The sequence below is a fragment of the Mangifera indica genome, chromosome 4 (genome assembly GCF_011075055.1).
Source record: "Mangifera indica cultivar Alphonso chromosome 4, CATAS_Mindica_2.1, whole genome shotgun sequence".
NCBI classification, from domain to species: domain Eukaryota; kingdom Viridiplantae; phylum Streptophyta; class Magnoliopsida; order Sapindales; family Anacardiaceae; genus Mangifera; species Mangifera indica.
The window spans coordinates 21,059,804-21,082,069 of record NC_058140.1 but is presented as its reverse complement, the minus strand read 5'-3'; the positions used below and the strand labels follow the sequence as shown (position 1 = coordinate 21,082,069).

The following is a 22,266-nucleotide window of genomic DNA, read 5'->3' as shown; positions in this document are numbered from 1 at the left end:
AGAGATATTAGATCTTTATCATAATAATAATGGTATATTTGTGTGTAAAGATATATGAATATTATTGCACTTTTGTTTCACATTATTACTTAATCAAAATGAAAAGGACACCACAAGAAGTGATGACTCCAAGACCCCAAATCTTAATCTCCCGTTTGTAAATTCGTGATCTCATTGGAATCAAATCAATTCAACAATAAAAAGACTAATCTCAATACTTTGAAAACATATTCAATATTTCCTTTCTTTTTCTTCCGTATATTGATTTAAAGGTCAAATTGATCTAATCATAATTCATTTTAAATTATAGTTAAAACTCATTTTAATTATTGGATTAAATTAATATAGAATTAAATTAGTTAGATAATATTAAATCATAGTTTAACCGATAAGTCATACCGCTCTAAACATTAATATGTTTTGTTGATGTTATAAAACTAAAACTTGTTTTAAAAAATTTAATTATGTGATATTACCAATCTAAATAGGCCAATCAACTTGCAGACCAACCCTTTGATCTGATTAATAGTCACTCTGTGTTTAAAAACATAGCATGTGAACAAGTTGGGGTGGGCAAAAGGGAAGGAAGGATAATATAGGTGGTGGTTGTTTCATAAGGATTATTTTGAGGTTTTTTATTCTCATTATTATTATTATTGTTAGTGGGGTAAGGAAATTTTTCATTAATTGGATTCCTATCTGTGGATTGGTGCCTATGGATTTTGGGTTGATTGTAGCCCGAGGCTGTGTGGTTGGTCCCCCACTACCCTTGAAAAGTTCTAAATAAATTTGATTGCACACGCAAACGTCTTTTAATGGTTCCCCTTAAAATCCGTATCCAAGGCTCTAGAGTTACTCGACTAGCCTCTCTTAAGGTTTATCGCTTTAGTGGTCAGATTCCACTAAAAAGGCTTAGCCAAAAATATAAAGTCATCCGCCTTGGTTGTGCTTCATGCCCTTGTGTCCAATATTGTTAGTAGATTAGTGAATACAATTAACTTATAACCATAATTTGTATAGAGTTAAATTTGAACCGAATTAACTCAACTTGTTTTGAATTCATTTAAATTAAACTCAAACTAACCTTGGACCAAAAGAATTAGCCTAACTCAACTCGCGATCAAACGATGACTCAATTTAAATTATGTCAAATCATGAACTGAGTCAGATAACAACTCAATTCAGCTTGTATCAACTTAGATAAAACTACATCATTTTGTAAATGAGTTATAAATCCAAACCATAAATTTAAATAATAAACTTAAGTCAAACTTCAGACTTAAGGACAAACCAAACTTGAACTAGCCTTAAGTTTAGCCTAACAAACTCAAGTTGTCCCATTTTTCATTTTCACTGATCTTAAGCTAAAAGGTATTCAGGTTTGGCTTAGATTGTATCCACCACTAAATTTGAGTGTTATTTATACAACAAAATATTTGATGGAATGCTTCGATTCATTCTGCGTGCAAAGAGACAAATCGCCAATCATACAATGACACAGCTCAATCAGTGCATATCCTTCTTTCTGCAGTGAGAGTTATTAAGTTACAGTTCTCCACCAGAATAGCATCAACAATAATACAACTAGACACTATCAAAAACATTAAGAACTCACTCAAATCAGAATCATCAAAAGCATTTCCGGTGAACAACAGAAGGTCCCGTTTCATCGTAGTCTGCCTTAGTTACATGCTGATTTTGAGGGAACACAACTTTAGCAAGTATTGCGCCTCCAATCCAGGCTGAATACAGTGTCAAATTCTCTGGCATATATTCTGGTGGCTGTAATGAACCAAAAACCAGAACTTATAGCAATCATGAAGAACAATATTCAATAAATATGTAAATCATGTTAAAATAGATTTGCTCAAGTATAATTTCAAGAGAAATCAGGCTAAAATTCATCTTGATTGCTTCTTCTTCTTGATATGTTAGTACCGTCATATCAGATTAAGTGGAAACTTGCTTATAGATGATTTACGGGATGAATAGCAACTCATAGAAAAGAGCTACTGACCATTGGGCTTACCAGATCCCAGAAAACCGTAAACTATATTGCCATGCAAAATAAATACCACTTCTGGAGTCGGCTCCAGTAAAACAAAGCAGTAAGGCTAACATTTTGGAGAGAATTAGACCAGGGTTCATACAGCTGGTGAAAAAGTGGATTACCTTCACTAGTGTAGGTCGAATAGCTGATGAACACAAACCAGATTCTTTTTGGAACCTATCTTCAAAACCTGTAGTAGGCAACAAAATATAGCCTGTTATTCTTTGCAGCCAGGGATCCATGAAATTTGGAGACTTTGGTTCATCTAACAGTAAATGTCACCTGTCATAGAAGTAGTGCCTCCACATAGAACAGTGTTTTCCAGCAACTGCCGATGATTCTCAGAAGAAACTGTTGAAATACTACGAACAAGCTGCTCAACAATTCCATGGGCCTCTAAACCCAATATAGATGGTTGGAATAGAGCCTCACCAACAGTATATCTTTCTCTTCCGATTCTTATAACCTGAAATTACATTTGATAAGTGTAACAGTCAGACATCTAAAACATTTGAAGATCCAAAAAGAAAACCACTCACTATAGCATATAGCACGCTCAATTGGAACTGTTGGGTTGCATACATACACTATGGACCTAAGGAATGGAATCAACACATTTTCTATACTACATCCCTAATTCCCGATTGTCCTCCATTAGAATGTAATAATCATTTCTCACTAGCATATGAGTTCATTCAAGGTTATTCACCACATCTTTTTTTTTTCTCTCATGAGAAAGGTATTTACCACAACTTTATGAAGAACTGAGTCAGGCCAAAGGATAAGAAACAACTTTGAGTCAGGCCAATAAATTCTTTAGCAAGTCGGAAGTTTTTTAACACTTAGCATAAGCATCTAAGCAAGATATGATTAAGTTACAACTCAAATTTGGCAAATTAAGAAAACACAAAATTTAAAACCTGTCCATCAGGTAGAGTATGCTGCTCTATCTCACATGATTGCTTGATTTTCTCATAAGTAAGTTCATCTTCAGCGCAGCAAGAATATTGCTCTTTCAATTTTTCAATATCAGAGATGCTGAGGTTCACCAAAGGATTAGATTTACCTAGTTCTTGAGCAAGTAACTTTGTCAAATCAGCACCTCCAAACTCAAATCTTCTGGAGGAAATGTGCTGAACTGCACCTTCAATTACTGGAGCAATATCTGGTGGTAAAGGGAAAGGTTTTATACGTCACTAAGAAATCAAATAAATCATTTAGCAACAGTGAATATAGATAATAAGTTATCAATCTCATCTACGAATCGACCCATCAGTTACATCACAAAGGGAGACAACTTTTTCAACTTAAGTGTTAAAGTATCTGAATCAGATAAAGTAAATCAACACCGATAACTTACACAGATTCTGACATTGCTAAGGCTAATAAATCACTAGTCCAGAAAAAAAAAATCCAGTAATTAGACCTCTATGCTTTCGCAAATTGGTATAAACAAGCTGTATGCTATCATATACAAACAGTTAATAACATTAAAATGTCAAGCATGTGTGCATGTAGACACTGTCAAACACAGACACAAACAATAATCTCATAGCTATAACAAGTAGATATACACACCAATTTTGCCATGGCCAATGTCAACAGTGCATCCAGAGATACGTCCAACAGCATAAAGGGAAAGTACTGCCTGCTCTGAAGCATAAAACCCCGTGATATTGAATGTTTCAAACATTAGCTGCACTAGTTGTTCTCTTACAGCCTGGAAAATTTAATTTATTAACTTGTATCAGAGAAATATGAAAGCCAATTAAATTCGCACCACCATTAACCAAATTACAGTTAACTTAATGAAATATCCTACAGTTGAGTACAGCAATATTCAAGCAAAAGGGGATACACACATGCACCCACTAAAGTCAGTTGCAGCCGAAAAAGCTTTCACAAGAACATTACTTTAAAAGATTAAATTTACCCACACGCTTACACTCAACCGAACTGAAACTGACACTGCAGAAAGAGATAAAGACCCTCTCTTTACTAAGTTCTTTATGTTTTTCATGAGAATTGAAAACAAACGTGAAACTCTCGAACAAAAGTATTGCAATTATGCATAAAAATAGAAAAAGCTGAAGGAATACACAAGGGAAAATCAAAGCAAGGATGAAAAGTAAAGTTTGATTAAGTTAACCTTGGGAGTACAAAGTGGATCAGTGAATAAAATTTGTCCTTCATTGCCCACTTCCCATCCAAGACCAGTGTAGAGAACATGGTTCAACAAATCCTCCACGGCATCCCAATCTCTGACAAAACCTCTCACAATAGGATCCACAGTTACATCTTCTGCTAAAGAATTATTATTATCACCAGCAGACCCATCTTCAAGCATGCGCTTCATTTGAGTCGGAATTATCTGACAACATTTCAAATAAATTTAAAACAAAACCATAAAAACAACAATTATTTTTTAAAAATAAAAATCAAGGCTTTCTTCTTTATTTCGTTACGTTATCACATTTCAAACCAGAAAGCCAGCAAATTTCCTTACGAAAGCCAAGGAAAAAAATCTTCTTCATTTCAGTATTTTCTCAGCCACCAAAAAGAGGGCATAAATTTATTAAATTAATTACCATTGAAGGAGCTTGATCTGGAATAGCAGGTCCAGCTTTGAGAAACTTCGAGCCAGCATCAACAACTGCAGCCTCCATTTGCAATTTGCTCAAAAATTGGACCCGAAACCCTAAAATTGAAATTTATAAAGTGTAGTTTAAAACCCTAATTTTGATTTTAAGGGTTTTAAAAAGTTTATTTGTGAAGTTGAATCTGTATTGTGTATGGTCCCCTTTCCCCTTTTGTTAGCGGGCTCAGGCAGGAGAATTTGAAATGAAACATGCAAAAAAATCTAGGTATTTGTGAGGAAAATTATTATCAAATTGAGTTTAAATTATTCTTTATAAAACCGTAGTAATAATAATATTTTGCAAAAACATGAAAATTATTGAATATCTTTGTTGATAATGTCTAGATTAGGGATAAATTCCTTCTTTGTTTTTTTTCATAATTTGTAGGGATAGATTCCATCAAAATAAAACCTAATTTGAGATAGCTCAAATGCAAAAGAGATCATTCAAAATTAAGAGTTAAGAGTTAAACTTGGTTAGAAAATAATTTAAATTTAAATTCAATTTGAACTAATTTAAATTTGACTCATTTATAAAAATGAATCTATTTTTTTATATTAAATAATGAACGAAGGATAACTTGAATCTCAAAATAGCTATTGTGCATATGTAGACCTCTCCCAATGATGAACCTTAGAGTTAGACTCGAATCAAATTAATTTAGTCTCAAAAGTTTGTTTGAATTAGTTAGGCTCGATTTAAATTCATTTAGGTCGAAAATTGAGTCAAACTTGAGCCAAGAGGGTTGGCTAATTTCTAATACAAAGTCAAACCAAGCTAGAGAAAATTTGACTCAATCTAACTTATGAGATAAGTGATAGCTCAAATCAGTTTAAGTTTGTATTACATCTTAATTCGACTCATATAACTCAAGTCATAAATCTATAAATCTAAGACACAAATTCAAACTATGAACTCGAACCAAACTTCGAACTTCGAACTTAAGCACCAAACCAAATTCGAGCTATTATTAACTTTAATTCAATAAACTCAAATATAATTTGAATCAAAATATATTTTATTCGAATCAAACTCAACCTAAAGGATATTCATACTAGACTCTAATCTAGGGCTGGATTCGAGCCGAGCCGAGCTCGGGCTCGGCTCGGCTTTTTGAGGGCCAGCTCGAGTTCGGCTCGAGCTCGACTCGAGCCGAATTCGGCTCGGCTCGAGTTTGGCTAGTTTTCAGTTCGGTTCGGCTCGGCTCGTTTTTTATATCAAAACGACACCGTTTTGTATATATATATGAATCAAAACAACGCCGTTTTGTATAAAAAAATTTTAAAAAAAATATCCCGAGCCAGCTCGGGCTCGGCTCGAGCTCGATCGAGCCGAGCTGAGCCCAGCTCGTTTCGGGCTCGAACCGAGCCGAGCCGAGCCGAGCTCGAGCTCGAGCTGGCTCGGCTCGAATCCAGCCCTACTCTAATCCATCTCTAATGAACCCAATGATCCACTGCACAAGCTGGAAGGACGATAACTTTCTTTACCCTTGTGCTTCATTGTATTTTGCTTGTTTTTAGTTTTTTGGTTGAATTCTGGCTCATTTGCTAAGGGAGGGACGATAACTTTCTTTACCCTTCAATTCGATGTTCAGTACTTGGGTACGACTTTGTAATAACACAGAATATGAACTTCTAAACAGGTAATACGTTTGTGCATTAACCCAAAAAATAATTAATTCTACATATATAATATGCAATACCAACCGGTAAAATCAAATTGACATATTAATTAAGTGACCTAATTATTTATTATATTTTTAATTTAAAATCACTTATTCACATAATAACACGTCAACCAATTTGTTTTCATTAGTACCTAACTGCCAGTGTATGAAGTATATTATTCAATAATTAAAAAAAAAAGGTCAGTGACAAATCTACTTTCAATGAACACAAAGCTTTGCTAAGTCTAAACCGGATTATTTATGTACAACCTAACATTTGCAGTTAGGTATGCCAGTTTCCACAGCTTTTGAACCCAGGTACAAGCACACATATGACCATATCAGTTATAAACAACAAGAATCGATTTATATGAGTCCCACCTCACACTCTCCTCCGTTGCTTGTATAATATTCCTGCAATCCTTCATCCTCAACAGTTAACGGTATCTCTCCTAAACTGCAGTAGTCGACATCCACAGAGAAATAGTTTGCATTTGTTGGAATTATTGATTTGTAATCATCTACTGAAATCAAGTCACATTGCTCGCCAACTTGAGAAACATCATCCTGTTCGGTAGCACAAGGAACCTCATCATTTGAATCTGGTAAGTCCGCCAAAAGGGCCTCAAGGAGAGATGCACTAGGGGAAATGTCCTGAGAAACAAAGTTAACATCCAAGATTGGTATTTCAAAATCCACAATGGAGGAAGCACTTGGAAAATAAAAAATGTCCTGCAGAATCACTTTCTCACAATCTTCATCCTTGACTTCTGCGGTAGTGCTAAATTCAAAGTTTGCAAAAGTTATTTCCTGGATCAAATCTGAGCCACCATCAATCTGATTGTCAAGAAATTGGTCCACAGCCTCACAATAACCAAGAGCAGAAATGTTGCTGAATCTGTTGCTAGCTTCTAAACCTTCTATGTCCTCTGTTATCTTATGCAAATTGGTCTCTGTTACCACCTGCCCATCTGAAGCAATTGCATCCTGGATATCACTGGCCTGTGAATCTTTTCCTTCCTCATTGAACCAGAATTTCTCGTCAACCCCCTCCCCAGTATTCTCCAAGTAGTGATCGTTGAAAGATTTAATTTTCTTCAATTTACTCTCTAAGAAGTGAATATTTGAAGAAGTTGATGCTGAAATTATGCATTCTGTCTCATCAGTTACAGTGTGGTTGAATGGAGGATCAGTGGCTATTCCATCTTTAGTTTCTTGCATAGCCCTTTTACCACTGTTGCTATCTTCCTCAAAAGAAAAATCAGGAGCTTTTATAGCAAGAGCTTGAGTATATTTCTGACGTTCAGCTGATGTTGAAGACATCAGTCCTGCAAGTGCAGATGCTAAAGCATCATCGATTGACAAAGCACGCTTTGGTTCCTCTTTTGAAGAATCTGCCACTGCCTCCAATTCATCTTCTTCTTCCTCATCAGCATGTGAAAACTCAGGAGCAGTGACAACAAGACTTGAGAGGGAGTGACTAGCATTTGCCAAATCCACTCCATCCTCAGGTGGGATACATAAAGGAGAACCCATCTCATCTGAAGTGGGCATATTATTTTCATTGCTATCAAAGAAATCATCTAACTCGTGGCAAGAAAACTCTGGAGCATAAATTCTTGTACAACACTGCAAGTCAGAATTCTGTGGCTTCTTGTTGAGTTCTTCAAGCTGCTGTTCTACATGCTGGAGCCTTGCTTCAATGCTATTTAAGGGTTTCAGCATACGTTCTTCAAACCTCAAAAGGAGATCTTCTATTCTGCTCACTCGAGAAACAAGATGGTCCAGAACTTTTTCATTATGACTGCATGGTAAGTCAAGCTTCCTTTCTCCATCTGAAACTTGTGAAGGTATCCCAAGTTTCTCAACCTGGGATGCTATTGCCACAGAACCAACTGTTTCCTGCAACTTTACTTTCTGCTTATCAGCTAAACCAGAATTTTCTTCCCAATGAATTTTGTTTGCAGAATTGGTTAAATAAGGAGTTTGTGAGCTAAATTCTTTCATCTCCCTTTCCTTGGCATCTAAAATATGATCATCTTGTATTCGACGGACACTTCTCGCTTCAGATAACTGCAAAAGGGTAGGCACAAACATGGCCATCAGAGAACTGCCATCAGTTTCAGTCCGACTTGTTACATTTTCTGATTCAGCTGGCTCAACAGGATCACCAAACATATAGATCTCATCAACAAATACACATCCTTTATTCTGAAGTGACAGCAGCCTGAGTGTAATGGACATGCAGGGGTCTGCATCAGTGATTTGTGCCGTAGCCTCATAAAAATCCTGAAAAATTCTTCAATTAAAAACACAATACACAAAGAAAGAACAACTTTGTCTGTAGTATATGGAGAATACTTAGACTACAAAGGGCTATCGGTAATAACATTGTATCTAAGGTATACATGTCGGGCCAAGGGAAACAACAATCAAGATTAAAAGGCATTCCATTTCTGGCCCTGAGTTATCCACCAATGTAATATGGAATAAAGGGCCATTGCCTGACACCTGTCACCCCAAATGCCCAAACAAACACACATAAACATCCAGTGTCTCTCGTAACAATGGGCTCCTAAAATTATCCAAAAAGAGACCTGAAACTACAGGGATAAACAACTAACGGATGGAAATGAAAACAGCAAAATGTTATGAAACACACAGAACAACCTATGCTCAGATAAATCTACAGGAGAATGAGCTTGTTACCATCATGCTCCCTTCTGTCTTTGTACCAGAATTCGAATTTCCATTGTCAAGTCGAGGAGAATCAAAAGCTTTCACTTCAACCCAGCCATCCTCGTTGGTGCTCAAACTACTCTCCCTTTTGGGTTTCTTTTCATCCGATCCTTTACAATCTCCTTTCTGATTCATCAAAGTAACTTCTCCAATATCAGGGGTGTGAAGCACTTCTTCATCTCTAGTGGCAACACCACAGTGAACAGTACAAAGATAGTCATTGCTACTCTTGAGATCGGAAGCATAATATATCTCATACACTCGAGCCGTACTCCGTACATAAACCTGCTGCACCTCAACTTTTCGAGCAAAATTAACTGCAGCAAAGGTTTTTCATCATCTATAACTTACAATTCAAGCGCAATTCAAAATGTAATTTTTCACAAAATTGCCATGGCAAAATCATTATTTTAAATATTCAAAATCATACGATTGTTCTTCTACCTACTTAATCTCATAAAAGCAAATATAATGCAAAATTAAACCAGAAAAAAAAATCATAAATCGAGTAAAAGTAAAAAGATTCAGATTTCGCGTCAAATAAATAAAATAGCTAATTTAATGAAATTCATTTTTATTGAAAAATAAAGAATCTTTAGAACTCACTACTGATCTCGCAGGGCGTTTGATCAGTTGAGGGAGGGCACAGAACAAGAGGAGATTGAGGAGTCGAATTTTCGGCGGAGTTTCGATTTCCGTTGTCGTCAGTGGTCGGAGACAAAGTGGACTCGAAAGTGATTGAATTTACGAGAGAGCCATCGGCGATGGTCCAGTTCGTTGTAGCGCTCCATGAAGTGTCGTTTCGGCTGGTAGTGTTGTCGTTTTGCTCAGTTTCTCCTTCCATTATTTTCTCGTTTAGGCTATCCTTTGCTGTCGAGATTTGGTGAAACGAACGGCCGTTTTGAAGAGGGAAGTGTGTGGGTAAAATGGTCAATATGTAGCTTCTTTAAGGGGAAATTTGGCATTGTGATGATATGTGTCGCTTCATTATTGGTTAGCATTGTCCATGCATTTCTTTCAATATATATTTACAGTTTATATACCACTACTTTAAAACCCAGACCGAAACTGAATGTCAAATCCAGCTTGAGCTTGAGTTTGAAGCTAAAACCACCAAAATACTATATATATAATTTTTATACATAAATAATATATATTATTATATAATTAAATATTTTTAATTTTTAATTTTTAATTAATCAATTATATAATTATATAACATTTTTTATACAAATAACACTACACCTAAAACAAATAAACAATTCAATTATTTGGGTTAGAGCAGTCAAATAATCACATTAATATCATATGACTAAAAAGTATTATATCTTTAAAAAGTATATAATGATGCCAAGGAAGAAGATCATCACGGCCATTGATGCCATTTCTGCAAATGTTGTGCTGCTTCCTCGTATTGTGGATTCTGTAGTTGGCTTGATTACTTTATGGTTCAGGTTGGCTAAAAGAACAGAAGAATACAAGGAGAAGAAAGAGTGTTGGAGGTGCATCCACTATCTGATTTCAAGATAAGCCAGGACCAATCAAATATTGCCACATAATTTGCATTGTCCAGGTTGGAACACGGCATTTTAGGATCAATGGTCTGAGGCTGTGTCACTGAAAAGCTTAATTCATTCACAGAACCCGGGCCACACAATAAAGATCAGCTCCATCCGAAAAATAAAATGAAAAAGCAGATTTATATAGCTGCTTAAGAATAAAGAACTAAAGCTATGCACAAGATCTGAAGAAAATCGATCAAATGTTCAACTGACAAACTTATACAAGATTTTTGATTCCACAAGCTGTGAATAGTCATAAAATAAGAACCTTTGTATGAACTAGGCATAGAATTAAAGTCGCAAGTATCTTGTACACTATAAAATTAATAGATCAGCCAGATCAGTAAGACAGTGATATCACATAAATGTTTTACACTCTGTAGTAATATAACACTAAAATCATCGAAATGTCTCTATCACAGAATTAATGGTAATGAAAGAATAGGGCACTATTTGCTATTGTATATGTTAAATATTTGCTATGATAAGTGACCAATAAGGCCCGTATCCAAAAATTGAAATGAATACATTAATATCACTTGTTTCCTTTCCTTGTATGGAATACTATAGGAACTAAGCATATAGTACCTCTTCTTCTCTTGTTTCATATGGAGGAGGCAACAGATTGTTAACATCAGCAAAAAGATCTTTACGACCAGCTGGTGCATCTTCAATAGGTGAATCTAAGACAGTGTCTGGAATTGCTACAATGGTTTCTTCAAGGAAGGATTGGACTGTCTGCAACATTAAAAACCACATGAAAAATATCACAATTGTATGAAGTAAAAAATGCAAGTGTGAAGGGGAGATTAAAATGGAAATAGCACAAATAAAGAGCTTCAGAAAATTTAAGCCAGCAGATATCTTATAGGCTGCCAACACCTGGTTGCTTTTACCAGTTAATTTTAACTTCCAATTTTCATGCAATACGTCCAACTATGATATTCATAGATTCATTTGATTTCATGTTTAGTTCAACAAGGAGAAAGTAACTTTAAAAAAATTAATGCATAGCATACAGACTATATGGGAATAGTGCAATATATGTGGATTTAGAATGATGAATCAAATATAAACCTGATAAGGTTAATGGACATGGCATAATGTCTTGAAATCCATAAATTCTACATAAAATTGGGACTAACTGAGATGGAGAGGCCAAAATCAAATAGATCCTTCATTTTAGTAATTTCCTCGGCGGTCAAGCCACCTAGATACTTCATTTTGGTCAATGAGAACCTATTCATCTATTATTGAGCTGAGCTAAGCTACGTGACATACAGTGCACTTCAAGAAAGCAGCATCAGCTTTTCGCTTCCACAGACCATTTCCAGGCTCTGACCAAAAAAGGTTGAGTAAAGGCTGCAGCATATCATGTAAAAGGTTGTTATGGAGTGAGCATAAAGAAAAAATTGAATAAACACTACAAAATTGAGAAGAAAAGGAAGAAAGAGATAAAGAAAATATTGGTAAGAACTGTTCTCAAAGCTGGACCTCTTAAGTTAACAGACACCAATTGACAAGCAGCTAAAAAGAGCCCAGTTTAAGTGGCTTCTCATCTATGGGCTTGGTATTCCTTGTGTTGACTACTAAACCAAAATCTAAGGAGAATAATGAAGCTAACCACTACAACAGGTAAAAAGTTTATAATATGGCAAGGCATGCTCAGATCAAGTTTAGGGTTGGTTAGACTAACTTTATATCCAAATTCTCATAGGCATGGAGATAAGGACAACATATTGCCACATTTAGAGACGAATGACTATCAGGTTAGGTTCAATACAAAAAGGGCACATAAATTAATGCAACCTGCAAATTTAAACCAACAGTAGTGACCACAGCCCGCATATAAAAGTACTGTTTTGTAAGTCATCTCTCACACTAGGTGTAAGGCCAGATACAATATTAGGGAGTAGCTTACCGTTATAAAGAAATTTAATGTAATGTGACAAAATGAAAACCTGGAAATCCAGTCAAGCTGCTAGTTATATCTCACCTTCATCACATCCCGGACATTGGGTCTATTATTACCGTATGTTCCAAGGATAGAATCCCCATAGACCTGATACTGTTCAAGGACCTAAACAGTGAAAGCAAAACCACAAGATAAGGTCAATAGTCAACAGAGATTAAGCAGATGCATCCATTAAAAAGGCAAGTCTAGCATTGAACCTGACGTCGTGTCAGACCACTGCTTGGTGCACCATAAATTGCAGTATCAACATGCCCCAAAGTATACCAAGGACTGCAAAATTTATTAAATAATTTTCAGCATAAGTTTAAACAAATATGAAGACAAAAATGACTTCATAAATATGTTAAAACATGACCTCCCAGGAGAAAAGCATTAAAGAGAAGATAGTAAATCATGTTTTCAGGTGGAAAACCATGTTCTTATCCTCTCTAATTTGACACAGAAAGGAAAATAATGAAAAAGGCCAGAGTTTAAAGTTTACGTTGACGTACTTATTATATGCAGCCCGTCCAACCATTACACAATGTGCACCTTCCCTTCGTGCAGCATTTACCTGTAACTTGAAATCTACATAATTAGTGGGTGAGTGTAGAATCATGACAGGAATTCCATAAATTAAATGAAAAAACAAATCAAAATTACACCATACCAAAAAGGAATAACAATCAACAATCAAGAATCCAATAACTTACTAAAATGTAAAAGCTTTTATAGATGATGAATGAAGGGAATTTGTTTTATATTTTTATGTGACGAGTGAAAAGAACCTCCTCGAGGAATGTTTTAAACTAAATAGATTTTGTTTTTTTAAAAGGGGGAGTTTTTGAAAGGATTATAAAACAATAACACTAGTAAAGAATAGAGTAAGTCAAAGATGCTACATAGAAAATAATATTGATACTATTGAAATGCATGATTTCGTCATAGGAAGATGATATCACCCATGTGGTATGAGAAAGTTGGATTCTATTTTAAATGTTAAAATCTAAATAGACTGTTTTGTAATAAAAAGATGAAAAAAAATGAGGGAAATACTTAAATAATCTCAAAAGATTAAAAACCATTATGCAACAATATTAAATTGTTTTGGAAGATGAATAAAATTTGCTCACACAATATACATCAAGGCCTATTGGCACATGACAGGTGACAAAGAAATGACTTTCACTGCATTAAATGCAAGTTTTAGTGGCACCCAAAATAAGCGGTATTATGAGAGTGATTCTCAGCGTCTTAAATAGCTTAAATGAAAGGCCAAGAGTGGGAAGCAAAGAGAGAGGAGGGAAGGAGATTAAAGAGAAAAAGTAAGGAAATTTTTGGATGCTGGTATAATAAATAATTTGCAAAAATATTGAATACCTTTTTTCTCTTTTCTTTTCATCCTTTCCTCCTTTTTTGCTCTCAATCTTTCACTTAAAGCTCTTAGGATGCTAAAATCACTCTTATTAATATATACACTTGATTTTGATGCAACCGAAACTCGAATATAATGCATTAAGAAAAATCATCTCTTTGAGTCCCATCACAATCAAATGCAAGTCTAAATTTATTGTGCGTTATGTTGACCAATTTAATCTTACTCCCAATACACTTTATATATTTTTACAAAATAAGCTTAATCCTGTAAGATTACATCAGATTTCACCCTCCATTCTTCATCTTTTATTACAGATAACCTATTCAGATTAAAACATTTCAAAGCAACCTCACTCTCTTACCTCACATGGATGACCATCAAGATTATTTCTACACAGCATTTTACTAAGCACTATTCCTTACAAGTCTAATTCTTTTATTAGCGTTCTTCTTTATAAGTTTTTTTTTTTTTTTCTAATCCTTTTATTTATTACAAACATTACCTCCTAATTTATAAAACTCCAAAAGAAGACATATTTTCCCTCCTTACATGAAAATACAAAGCAAGTTCACTTCATTACTTATCATTATAGAAGTGCGGGCATTAAACTTACTCATAACAAATCAAAGCCCTTAATCATAGAAAATGGCAGAACATATCAAAATTCTCAATTCTATAACTTCAGAGATTAGTGAACTCAGGACTAACATTCTCTTGATCATTCTTTGGACTCATAGCTCAAACGAAGAGTGAGTTTGACAAAGGTTCACCTCATCAACTGTATTGATGCCTCCATTTAGTGTAAAAGTCAAGTCTGGAAAATCTCGCAAGAGCGCATAGTAGTACTCATATCTACACCAAGAAAAATATCGTTAATATTACACAAATAAAAACATGTCTACACTGATCTATCAGGAATTGAAATTATTTTAAACTAGCACGGTAAGAGGAGGTGAACCTTTGTCAAACTCATCTTATTGTGCTAGCGCAAACTAGTACACAAATAAAAAATCTGAAATAAATTGAACAAAAAATATAATAAACAGTAAGGTAGTGATGCACATACTTTAGGGGAGGAATTGTTCGATTTTCAGCTGGGCTAAGACCATTGAGCAATGCCTTCCGTGAATGTATAATGAAATGTTTTGTTGGGGATAGAGAAGAAACCTTATAGATAAAATCACCTGAAAAGAGAGGCAAGAGAGAGTTAAGGTATACTCATTCCACCTTAAGAATAAAGATGGGAAAAAAACAAGCAATCAGTACTTGAAACAATGCTAGGCATATTCCTTCCCAAGACCAATAAACAAGTCAAATTGAGATTACAAATTAGCTACTCCTAAGAAGGTTTTAGTTAAAAAAACAAATTATGCATTAAAAATGTGTCATGTAACATATATGGTAATTCCAAGGTAACCATAAAAACAACAAAATAGCATCACTTAGAGCCTCACCTGACCCCATGACAGCATAAATAGTGGATCATGATATAATTTTTTTTTATTTTTTTTTAAAGAAAGCAAAATACAGGAAAGTGATTGTTGTACAATTCTGATCTATCCTCTTTGCAATCAGAACCTTAAACCAACAACTTTTCTAGTTTAGCAGGAAGCCATTAGAAATATCCAATGAAAAAGTTGTGCAGAATTAAGGACTGTGAATATTTTTCCGTTGGGGTTTCTTAATATCAAGTTGTTCCATTTATAAGCTTATTATTCTAAAAAGATGTAGAGTTCTTAGACAAAAAACTAGATGAGACAATAAATTGGCGAAAGGACTTACAAAGCTCATTATATGAATCGTGATCATCAACACCAATTCGACATTTAACACTAACAGGAACATTTGTATTGGCAGCAATTACTGACATAGCCTCACCAACAAACTTTCCTTATAAACACCAAATGATCATATAAGAGGAATTTCACAAAAGAAAACATTATATATCTGCTTGAACATGTCAGTGACCAAACCTTTGGATCAAGCATAAGGCGAGCACCAAAACACCCATGCCCAGCTACTCTTGGACTAGGGCAGCCACAACTGGCAAGCAGGAAAATTTAAAGCCTCAGTTCAGTGACAAAAATGAAGAACAGGAAGCCAGAAGAAAAGGTTTAACAAATAATACAAACTTGAAATTTATCTCATCATAGCCATATTCATTAGAAAGTTCAGTTGCTTTTGCTATGTTCTCCAAATTACTCCCACCAATTTGCAGAACAATAGGGTGTTGTTCCGGAGAAAATGCCAAAAATCTGTCCTGTGCAGCAGAAACAAAAAAAAAAAATTAGATATCAGCAGTAAGGACAATAAAATCAGCAAAATAGTTCATTAAACTAACAACAAAACCATTTGCTGATGAAGAAGACATGAATTAAAGGAAAAAACTTGAACTTGTCTGAGAGTATGCTCAAGTCAATAATTATGAATGGGAGCAGACTAAGTTTTAGAAAGAAGTAAAAATTATTTCACGGTTTCTTACACTTCAGCCTTGATAGTTATGAAATAGTCCCTAGCTCTCAGGTTCATGTATCAAAAAGCCTATACAACTAACAAGTAAATGAAAAATAAATTATAATGTTGCTGATTCTTCTTTAGCTCCTTCAAAAGAAAGATCTTTCATAAACTCACCAGATTTCCCTTTTGATAGACAATTGTTTCAGCTGCAAGCATCTCTGTGTAGAGCCATGCATGTTTTGAAATGAGACGAGCAAGAGTCCGATAATGATGATCTGTCCAGTCCATCATCGGAGCAACACTAGAAATCAACGAATCACAACCAATTCAGGTTTATAGGATCAAATTACTCACCAAGCAGATAGGATATGTAGATACCCACCTAAACCAAGGAGGAAGATAGTGACTGGCAACCATATCAGCTTTCGCATGTAGTATATCTTTATTAGTATGAGTAGATAGGCTCCTTGAATAATTTAGATTCTTGTAACATAAATTTACTGCCAATCTGCAATTTTTTTCTAAAATAACAGAACGAAATGGGGTAAATGAAGTAATCAAAGAATATCCCGCAAACTTCACCATCTGTCAAATCACATAGCCTTCTCGTCTAGGTACCTATTCATTCAATAAAACTACATCACACATAAGTAGACACAAAAAAATGATCTACTACCATGCACAATTGACATCGACAATGTCAACACACTTTGCCATTCATTCACAATTCACTACATCTCTCCTTATAATTAGTTCATAGAACTAAAGAACAACCTAAACTCTCATCACTTAACCATAGCAAGTTCACACTAACATTCATGCTTGAATTTTCAGCACACAGTCAAAACTATAACTTAGATATGCATAAAAAAAAAAAATTCATAAAGTAGATTGAAAAAGAAAAATCCCCTATATTCTGAATCATTCAGGCCTTCGTAAATCTATAAACCTAAATAAGAAGGAAAAACAAAATAGAAAGAAAAAACTCAAAATTAACAGAAATGTATACAAATGAGGTTTTATTCAAATTTTAAAATTAAAAATATAAACACAATGCCTCAGACGCATATATAAACAGTTACATGTACTGAATTTTAGCATACGTACATGAATACCAACAAGTGAAGATTAGGGCTTACGTGGCAGAAGATTCTCGCGGCGGGAACTGACAAATAAAATAGGAGCTTTCAATTCAGAGCTCAGGTTGAGGAAGATAAGCAGCTTTATTGGCGCAATAAATTTTACTTACATAGATTTGGGCCGGAGTTTGGGACAACATTAACCCTAATTGGGCCGTGCTTTGGGACGACTAGTTTAACATATTTTAGCTCCATATAAGTTTAATTTTGAATTTATCTTTTAAAAATATCTGAAAATACTATACCCAAGAGTGGATGCAATCTGAGCCAGGCCAGATTTGGATCACTGTTTATCTTAAACATGTCAAGTTTTTTTTTTCTTTTTCTCAAACAACTGTTTTTATCTTTTTTGTGATATTGTTAAGATTACATAAGTCAAATTTAATCTCAAACTAATTATTTTATATTATAATATGCTTCGCTTAGAATTGGTAATATAAACCCTTTTCAAAGTGATGGAAATACAATTTTTTTTAAAGCCTATGGAAATAATAATAATATATGTAAAGATTTTACAAATGTATATTTACGATTAGATTATATTTGAGTTATTTAAAATCGAATAGAACAAGTTAAATATGAACTAAAGATTTGGTTTTTTAATAAATAGATCGAGTTCAAACTAATATAAATTTTTAAATGCGAATTAGTTCAAATCACATCTCTAAGCTAAATTATTTTCTAAACGAGTCCAAGTTTTGACCTCTGAAGCTCTATTTGACTATTTTAGATTTCAATTGATATAAAACTAAATTTTGCTAAGATCCAAGCACAGATCAAACCCATATTTAGAGATCGATATCATGGGCTTTGGCCACGGAGATTCTTTTGGAGCTCGGCTCATTATACCGTACTGATGGGATCATTTATGTTGTGGTGGTTAAAATATAACAAAACAAACTACATGTTCATTATCACCACTTTCTACAGCTTCTTCAATGGCTACTTTAAGCCTCAACAATCCCACAAGAACGAGTAACTCAACCCTTAAGTCTCTCAAACCCATCTCCAAATCACTTCTTTTAAAAAACAAACCAAAATATTTTTCGCTTTCTTGGCGAAAACCCCGCCAAAAATTCACCATTTTCGACCAAAATCATCAGTGTCAGAGGGGTCAGTTTCAGTGCCCACAGAAGCTGAAGTTGAAACTGAAGATTTTGAAGATGACTCGACTCAGGAACTGTGCAATCTTGGTCCAGAAACCGATCCCGAGAGCATCACAGAATGGGAGCTGGACTTTTGTTCCAGGCCAATTCTTGACATAAGAGGGAAAAAGTTATGGGAGCTTGTTGTATGTGATGATTCACTTTAACTTCAACATACAAAGTACTTTTCTAATAATGTGATTAATAGTATCACTTTAAAGGCGGCTATTGAGAACATAATTGAGGAGCTTGAAGTTCCAATAGCTGAGAAAATCCGCTTCTTCAGGTGAATTTTATGGTAATTTTTAGTATATAAAAAAATCAAAACGTGCTTAAATTTTCTCTTTGTTTTATATTTTTATGTAAAGTTAGTTTTTAACCATTTTTTATTGCTTTGTTTTTGGTTTACAAGTCACAGATGCAAACTATAATAACAAAAGCACGTGAAGAGCTTAACATTAAGCTAATTCCAGGTAAAAGTGTCAGTGAATGGCTATGTTAACTGCCATTTGGAGAAGCATGGCTGGGCTGGATTCCATCCGAGCTGCTCTAACTCGAATTTGAGCTCATGGATCTGGACATTCAAGTTTGAGCCAGCTCTAGATCAAATCCAAAGTTGAATTGTTTGTTTGAGCCGATAAATCGCCTGAATTGAATTCAGCGCCGAATGGTATTTCATGGAGATCTGCTCTTTAGCATGAACATAATGCTGAAACTTTTGATCTAGTCTTCAAGTTTTTTGCTATTTAGTTGTTGAATTGTCCTTTTTTTTCAGTGCATACCTTTACTTTCGTGGTTGGATGAACGCTTTGAGACAGTATATTAATGACATCCTGGATTTCAGAAAGGGTCTAAACCACTTTTGGTATAGGATAATCCTTTCCCAATGGAACACCCTGAGAACTTACATGGAGAGAAATGGGCATTTGTTCAGTTGCCTTTTTCAGGTGCTAAAATCTTTATTGGCTGATACGAGAATAATGTTCAGGTTTTTAACCAAATGGCATCTCACTTATGTATTCATTTTTCATTAATAAACCTGCACAAACATCGTGTTTGAAGTTAAAATCTGAATAGGGAAATGGTGAGCAATAACAGGATTTGTCAAGTTAATTTTTTGGGTATCCATCTGTATCTAAGAGGGTTATAAGTTATTTTTAAATAAGATTTCCGTAGCCCTTACCATGTGTTGATGGTGACTCAAATTAAAGAAGTGTGGATTTGAATGGTGAATTTTCAACCTTTATGAATACAATTAAGTATATGTAACAATTAAGACTCTTCCCGCTTGTTAGTGTAGTCAATCAAAGCGAGTGCAACCTATAGACTAGAATGATCTACAGGAATGCTGATATGACTTGCTGTGAAAATACAATTAACGAGTATATGTGTCAAGTATAAGGTTTCCTTATACAAGTGGCAAGTGAGAGTATTTGATGCAAAATAGAGTGAGCTAATATAAGAACTCAGATAGGGAGAACCAAAAATATCCCTTCTTCATTTGTAGTGGAATTTTCTATATCATCTTCCTGTGATTTTTTTCTATATTGAGTTTTCATGTAAATATTTGCATTTCTGCGTTAACTGTTTGTGCATCTTTGCTATTTGTTTCCTCAGGGTTTCATAACACTAACTTTACTTTCTTCTCGTCCTCAGTTGTCAGAGAGGAGGTCTCATCCTTAGAGACAAGATTCGTGTTTGGTGCAAGTCCAGATTTGGATTTACTGGGGATTGAAGTTGATGAAAAAACTTTTATTCCAGGACTTGCCGTTGCAACTTCACGTGCAAAACCATTAGCAGGTCTTTATGCGTTTCCCCTTTATCTATGAACTGTAGATTAGGTGCTTAATTCTGTTCAGATCAGGTGTTTATAGAGTTTTAAGGATTAGTTCTATCGCGAAAATACTTGTTAGTCCACAATTTTTTCTTTTGTCTAGTTCTACTAAACACATTTACGGCTGGATTCGATCCAGACTGGGTCTGAACAAGGACAGTGCGGGAGTAATTCGAATTCGAAAGAGTTAACTCAAGATTGGTTTAAATGATGAGTTGAGATTTAAATTCAGTTTGAAAATAATTTTACTTTGAATTTGATCCAAACTGGTTTGAAATCGAATATTAAAATTAGTTTGAACTTAACTTTTTTTTATAAAAACGAATTCAATCATTAGCTTGAACTCAACTGATTCAATTTGAACTCAAATAATTTGAATCGACTCCAATCCTACATACAATAAAACATAGTTAGGGTTCTTGTTTTAGTGGTAATAAATTGACTAATTGAGACTTGAACTCACTAAAAAACAATTTTATTTTGAATTTGATTTGAATCAACTAAAATTTGAATATTCAAATCAGTTTAAACTCAATTTGTTTTATAAAAATGAAGCCAATTTTTTACTCAAACTCAGTTCGTTTGATTCAAGCTTATATAGTTTGAATAGAATTCAACCCTAAACACAATAGAACATAGATTGGGTTCCGCTTTGGTAGAAAAGAGCTATTACTTCAATGCTGAAATTTTGAATTAGCTTTCACTAATCACCAGCTCAAAGCTTCTTTTTTTTTCGGAATATTGTTGACTACTTTCGAAATTTACCATCTGCATCTCTCATGAAAATATATTATTATAAAGCATGAAATGAATATTAAACCATTACATGTTGCTATTGCAGCTTGAATGAATGGACCGGAAGTCTGTTCAATCGAAGCTGACACTGCACGAGCTTCCCTGATTCCCTCCATAGGAATTTCGACTCGTTGTATTTATGCTAGTTATAAATTAAAAAAAAAAAAAAAACCCTGTTACAACAAGTGAAGCTGAAGCTTGGGAACAGCTAAGGAGGCCTGTAAAGGCTTGCATTTCCTTGCCATTCAAGATGACTTGGACTCGGAAGATTGTGTTGGATTTTGGCTTTTACTAGACTTGCCACCTCTACCTGTATAATTCCATCAACAGTATATGCCATCACTACTTGAGCTCAATAATTTCTCCTGTCAAATATTTTTTTCTACTATTCCAAGGTTCTTGCTAGGGATGGATTTGATTTCGAATTAAGTCAAGTTTGAGATCAGCTCAAGCTTGAATTGAACCTGTAACATCCAATTCGAGCTGATATACAGTGTTACTGAAAGTTTGTCAAGTTGAAGCTCAAACTTGAGATTAATTTGTTCAAGTTAAACAGTATATTTGAGGTAAGTTAGCCAGATCAAATTCACTGCTATTATTACAGAATTTTTCAAGGCCCAGAATTGACAATTTTCTTTGAATACAGATGCCATTTTTTCTACTTTATTTGTTTTTCATATTGAAATACCTCCAACTCGAAATATGTTTCCATTGTTGCATGCAGGCTGCGCATAAAGATGTTGATGGCATTCAACGATATAGCTCTCTGCCCGTTGTTGAAGGCAGGTCTGGTAAATGCAGAGGCCGAATGACACTTTTCCCTGCGAGTGTTAGGTGTGCTTTGGCCGATGCCAAGCGACGTGCAGTTTCCTCCCGGATTCCAGATAAATAAATAAATTTATGAATTC

At 34.6% G+C, this 22,266-nt stretch overlaps 3 protein-coding genes and 1 pseudogene across 7 annotated transcripts; 1 reads left to right on the top strand and 3 right to left on the bottom strand.

Moving 5' to 3' along the window:
* Positions 1-1,435: 1,435 nt before the first annotated feature.
* On the bottom strand, positions 1,436-5,010 carry LOC123212828 (actin-related protein 7). 2 transcript variants are annotated; one of them, XM_044632038.1, is made up of 8 exons: positions 4,639-5,010; positions 4,200-4,421; positions 3,629-3,770; positions 2,971-3,215; positions 2,333-2,516; positions 2,173-2,240; positions 1,616-1,782; positions 1,436-1,525 (listed from the first exon to the last, which is right to left on the bottom strand). In XM_044632038.1, exons 1-7 carry the CDS (start codon positions 4,714-4,716, stop codon positions 1,630-1,632), a joined length of 1,092 nt encoding a protein of 363 aa, XP_044487973.1. In that variant the 5' UTR covers positions 4,717-5,010; the 3' UTR covers positions 1,436-1,525; positions 1,616-1,629. The 2 variants fall into 2 exon arrangements, with proteins under 2 accessions (XP_044487973.1, XP_044487972.1); XM_044632037.1 differs by having other exon boundaries at positions 1,436-1,782; positions 4,639-5,009.
* A 1,502-nt stretch (positions 5,011-6,512) lies between these two features.
* On the bottom strand, positions 6,513-10,026 carry LOC123214224. Its single transcript, XM_044634007.1, has 3 exons — positions 9,701-10,026; positions 9,065-9,411; positions 6,513-8,644 (listed from the first exon to the last, which is right to left on the bottom strand). Exons 1-3 carry the CDS (start codon positions 9,936-9,938, stop codon positions 6,722-6,724), a joined length of 2,508 nt encoding a protein of 835 aa, XP_044489942.1. The 5' UTR covers positions 9,939-10,026; the 3' UTR covers positions 6,513-6,721.
* Positions 10,027-11,013: 987 nt separating this feature from the next.
* Positions 11,014-17,689, bottom strand: LOC123212668 (tRNA-dihydrouridine(20/20a) synthase-like). 4 transcript variants are annotated; one of them, XM_044631791.1, is made up of 13 exons: positions 17,585-17,689; positions 16,828-17,063; positions 16,620-16,746; positions 16,121-16,248; positions 15,962-16,031; positions 15,771-15,873; positions 15,055-15,172; positions 14,759-14,840; positions 13,123-13,184; positions 12,829-12,901; positions 12,653-12,736; positions 11,938-12,018; positions 11,014-11,394 (listed from the first exon to the last, which is right to left on the bottom strand). In XM_044631791.1, the coding sequence occupies exons 2-13, from the start codon at positions 17,028-17,030 to the stop codon at positions 11,230-11,232; spliced, it is 1,296 nt and encodes a 431-aa protein (XP_044487726.1). In that variant the 5' UTR covers positions 17,031-17,063; positions 17,585-17,689; the 3' UTR covers positions 11,014-11,229. The 4 variants fall into 4 exon arrangements, with proteins under 4 accessions (XP_044487726.1, XP_044487730.1, XP_044487728.1 ...); XM_044631795.1 differs by having other exon boundaries at positions 16,828-16,966; positions 17,585-17,684; XM_044631793.1 differs by having other exon boundaries at positions 17,553-17,634.
* Positions 17,690-18,522: 833 nt separating this feature from the next.
* On the top strand, positions 18,523-22,019 carry LOC123214385 (annotated as a pseudogene).
* Positions 22,020-22,266: the final 247 nt, after the last annotated feature.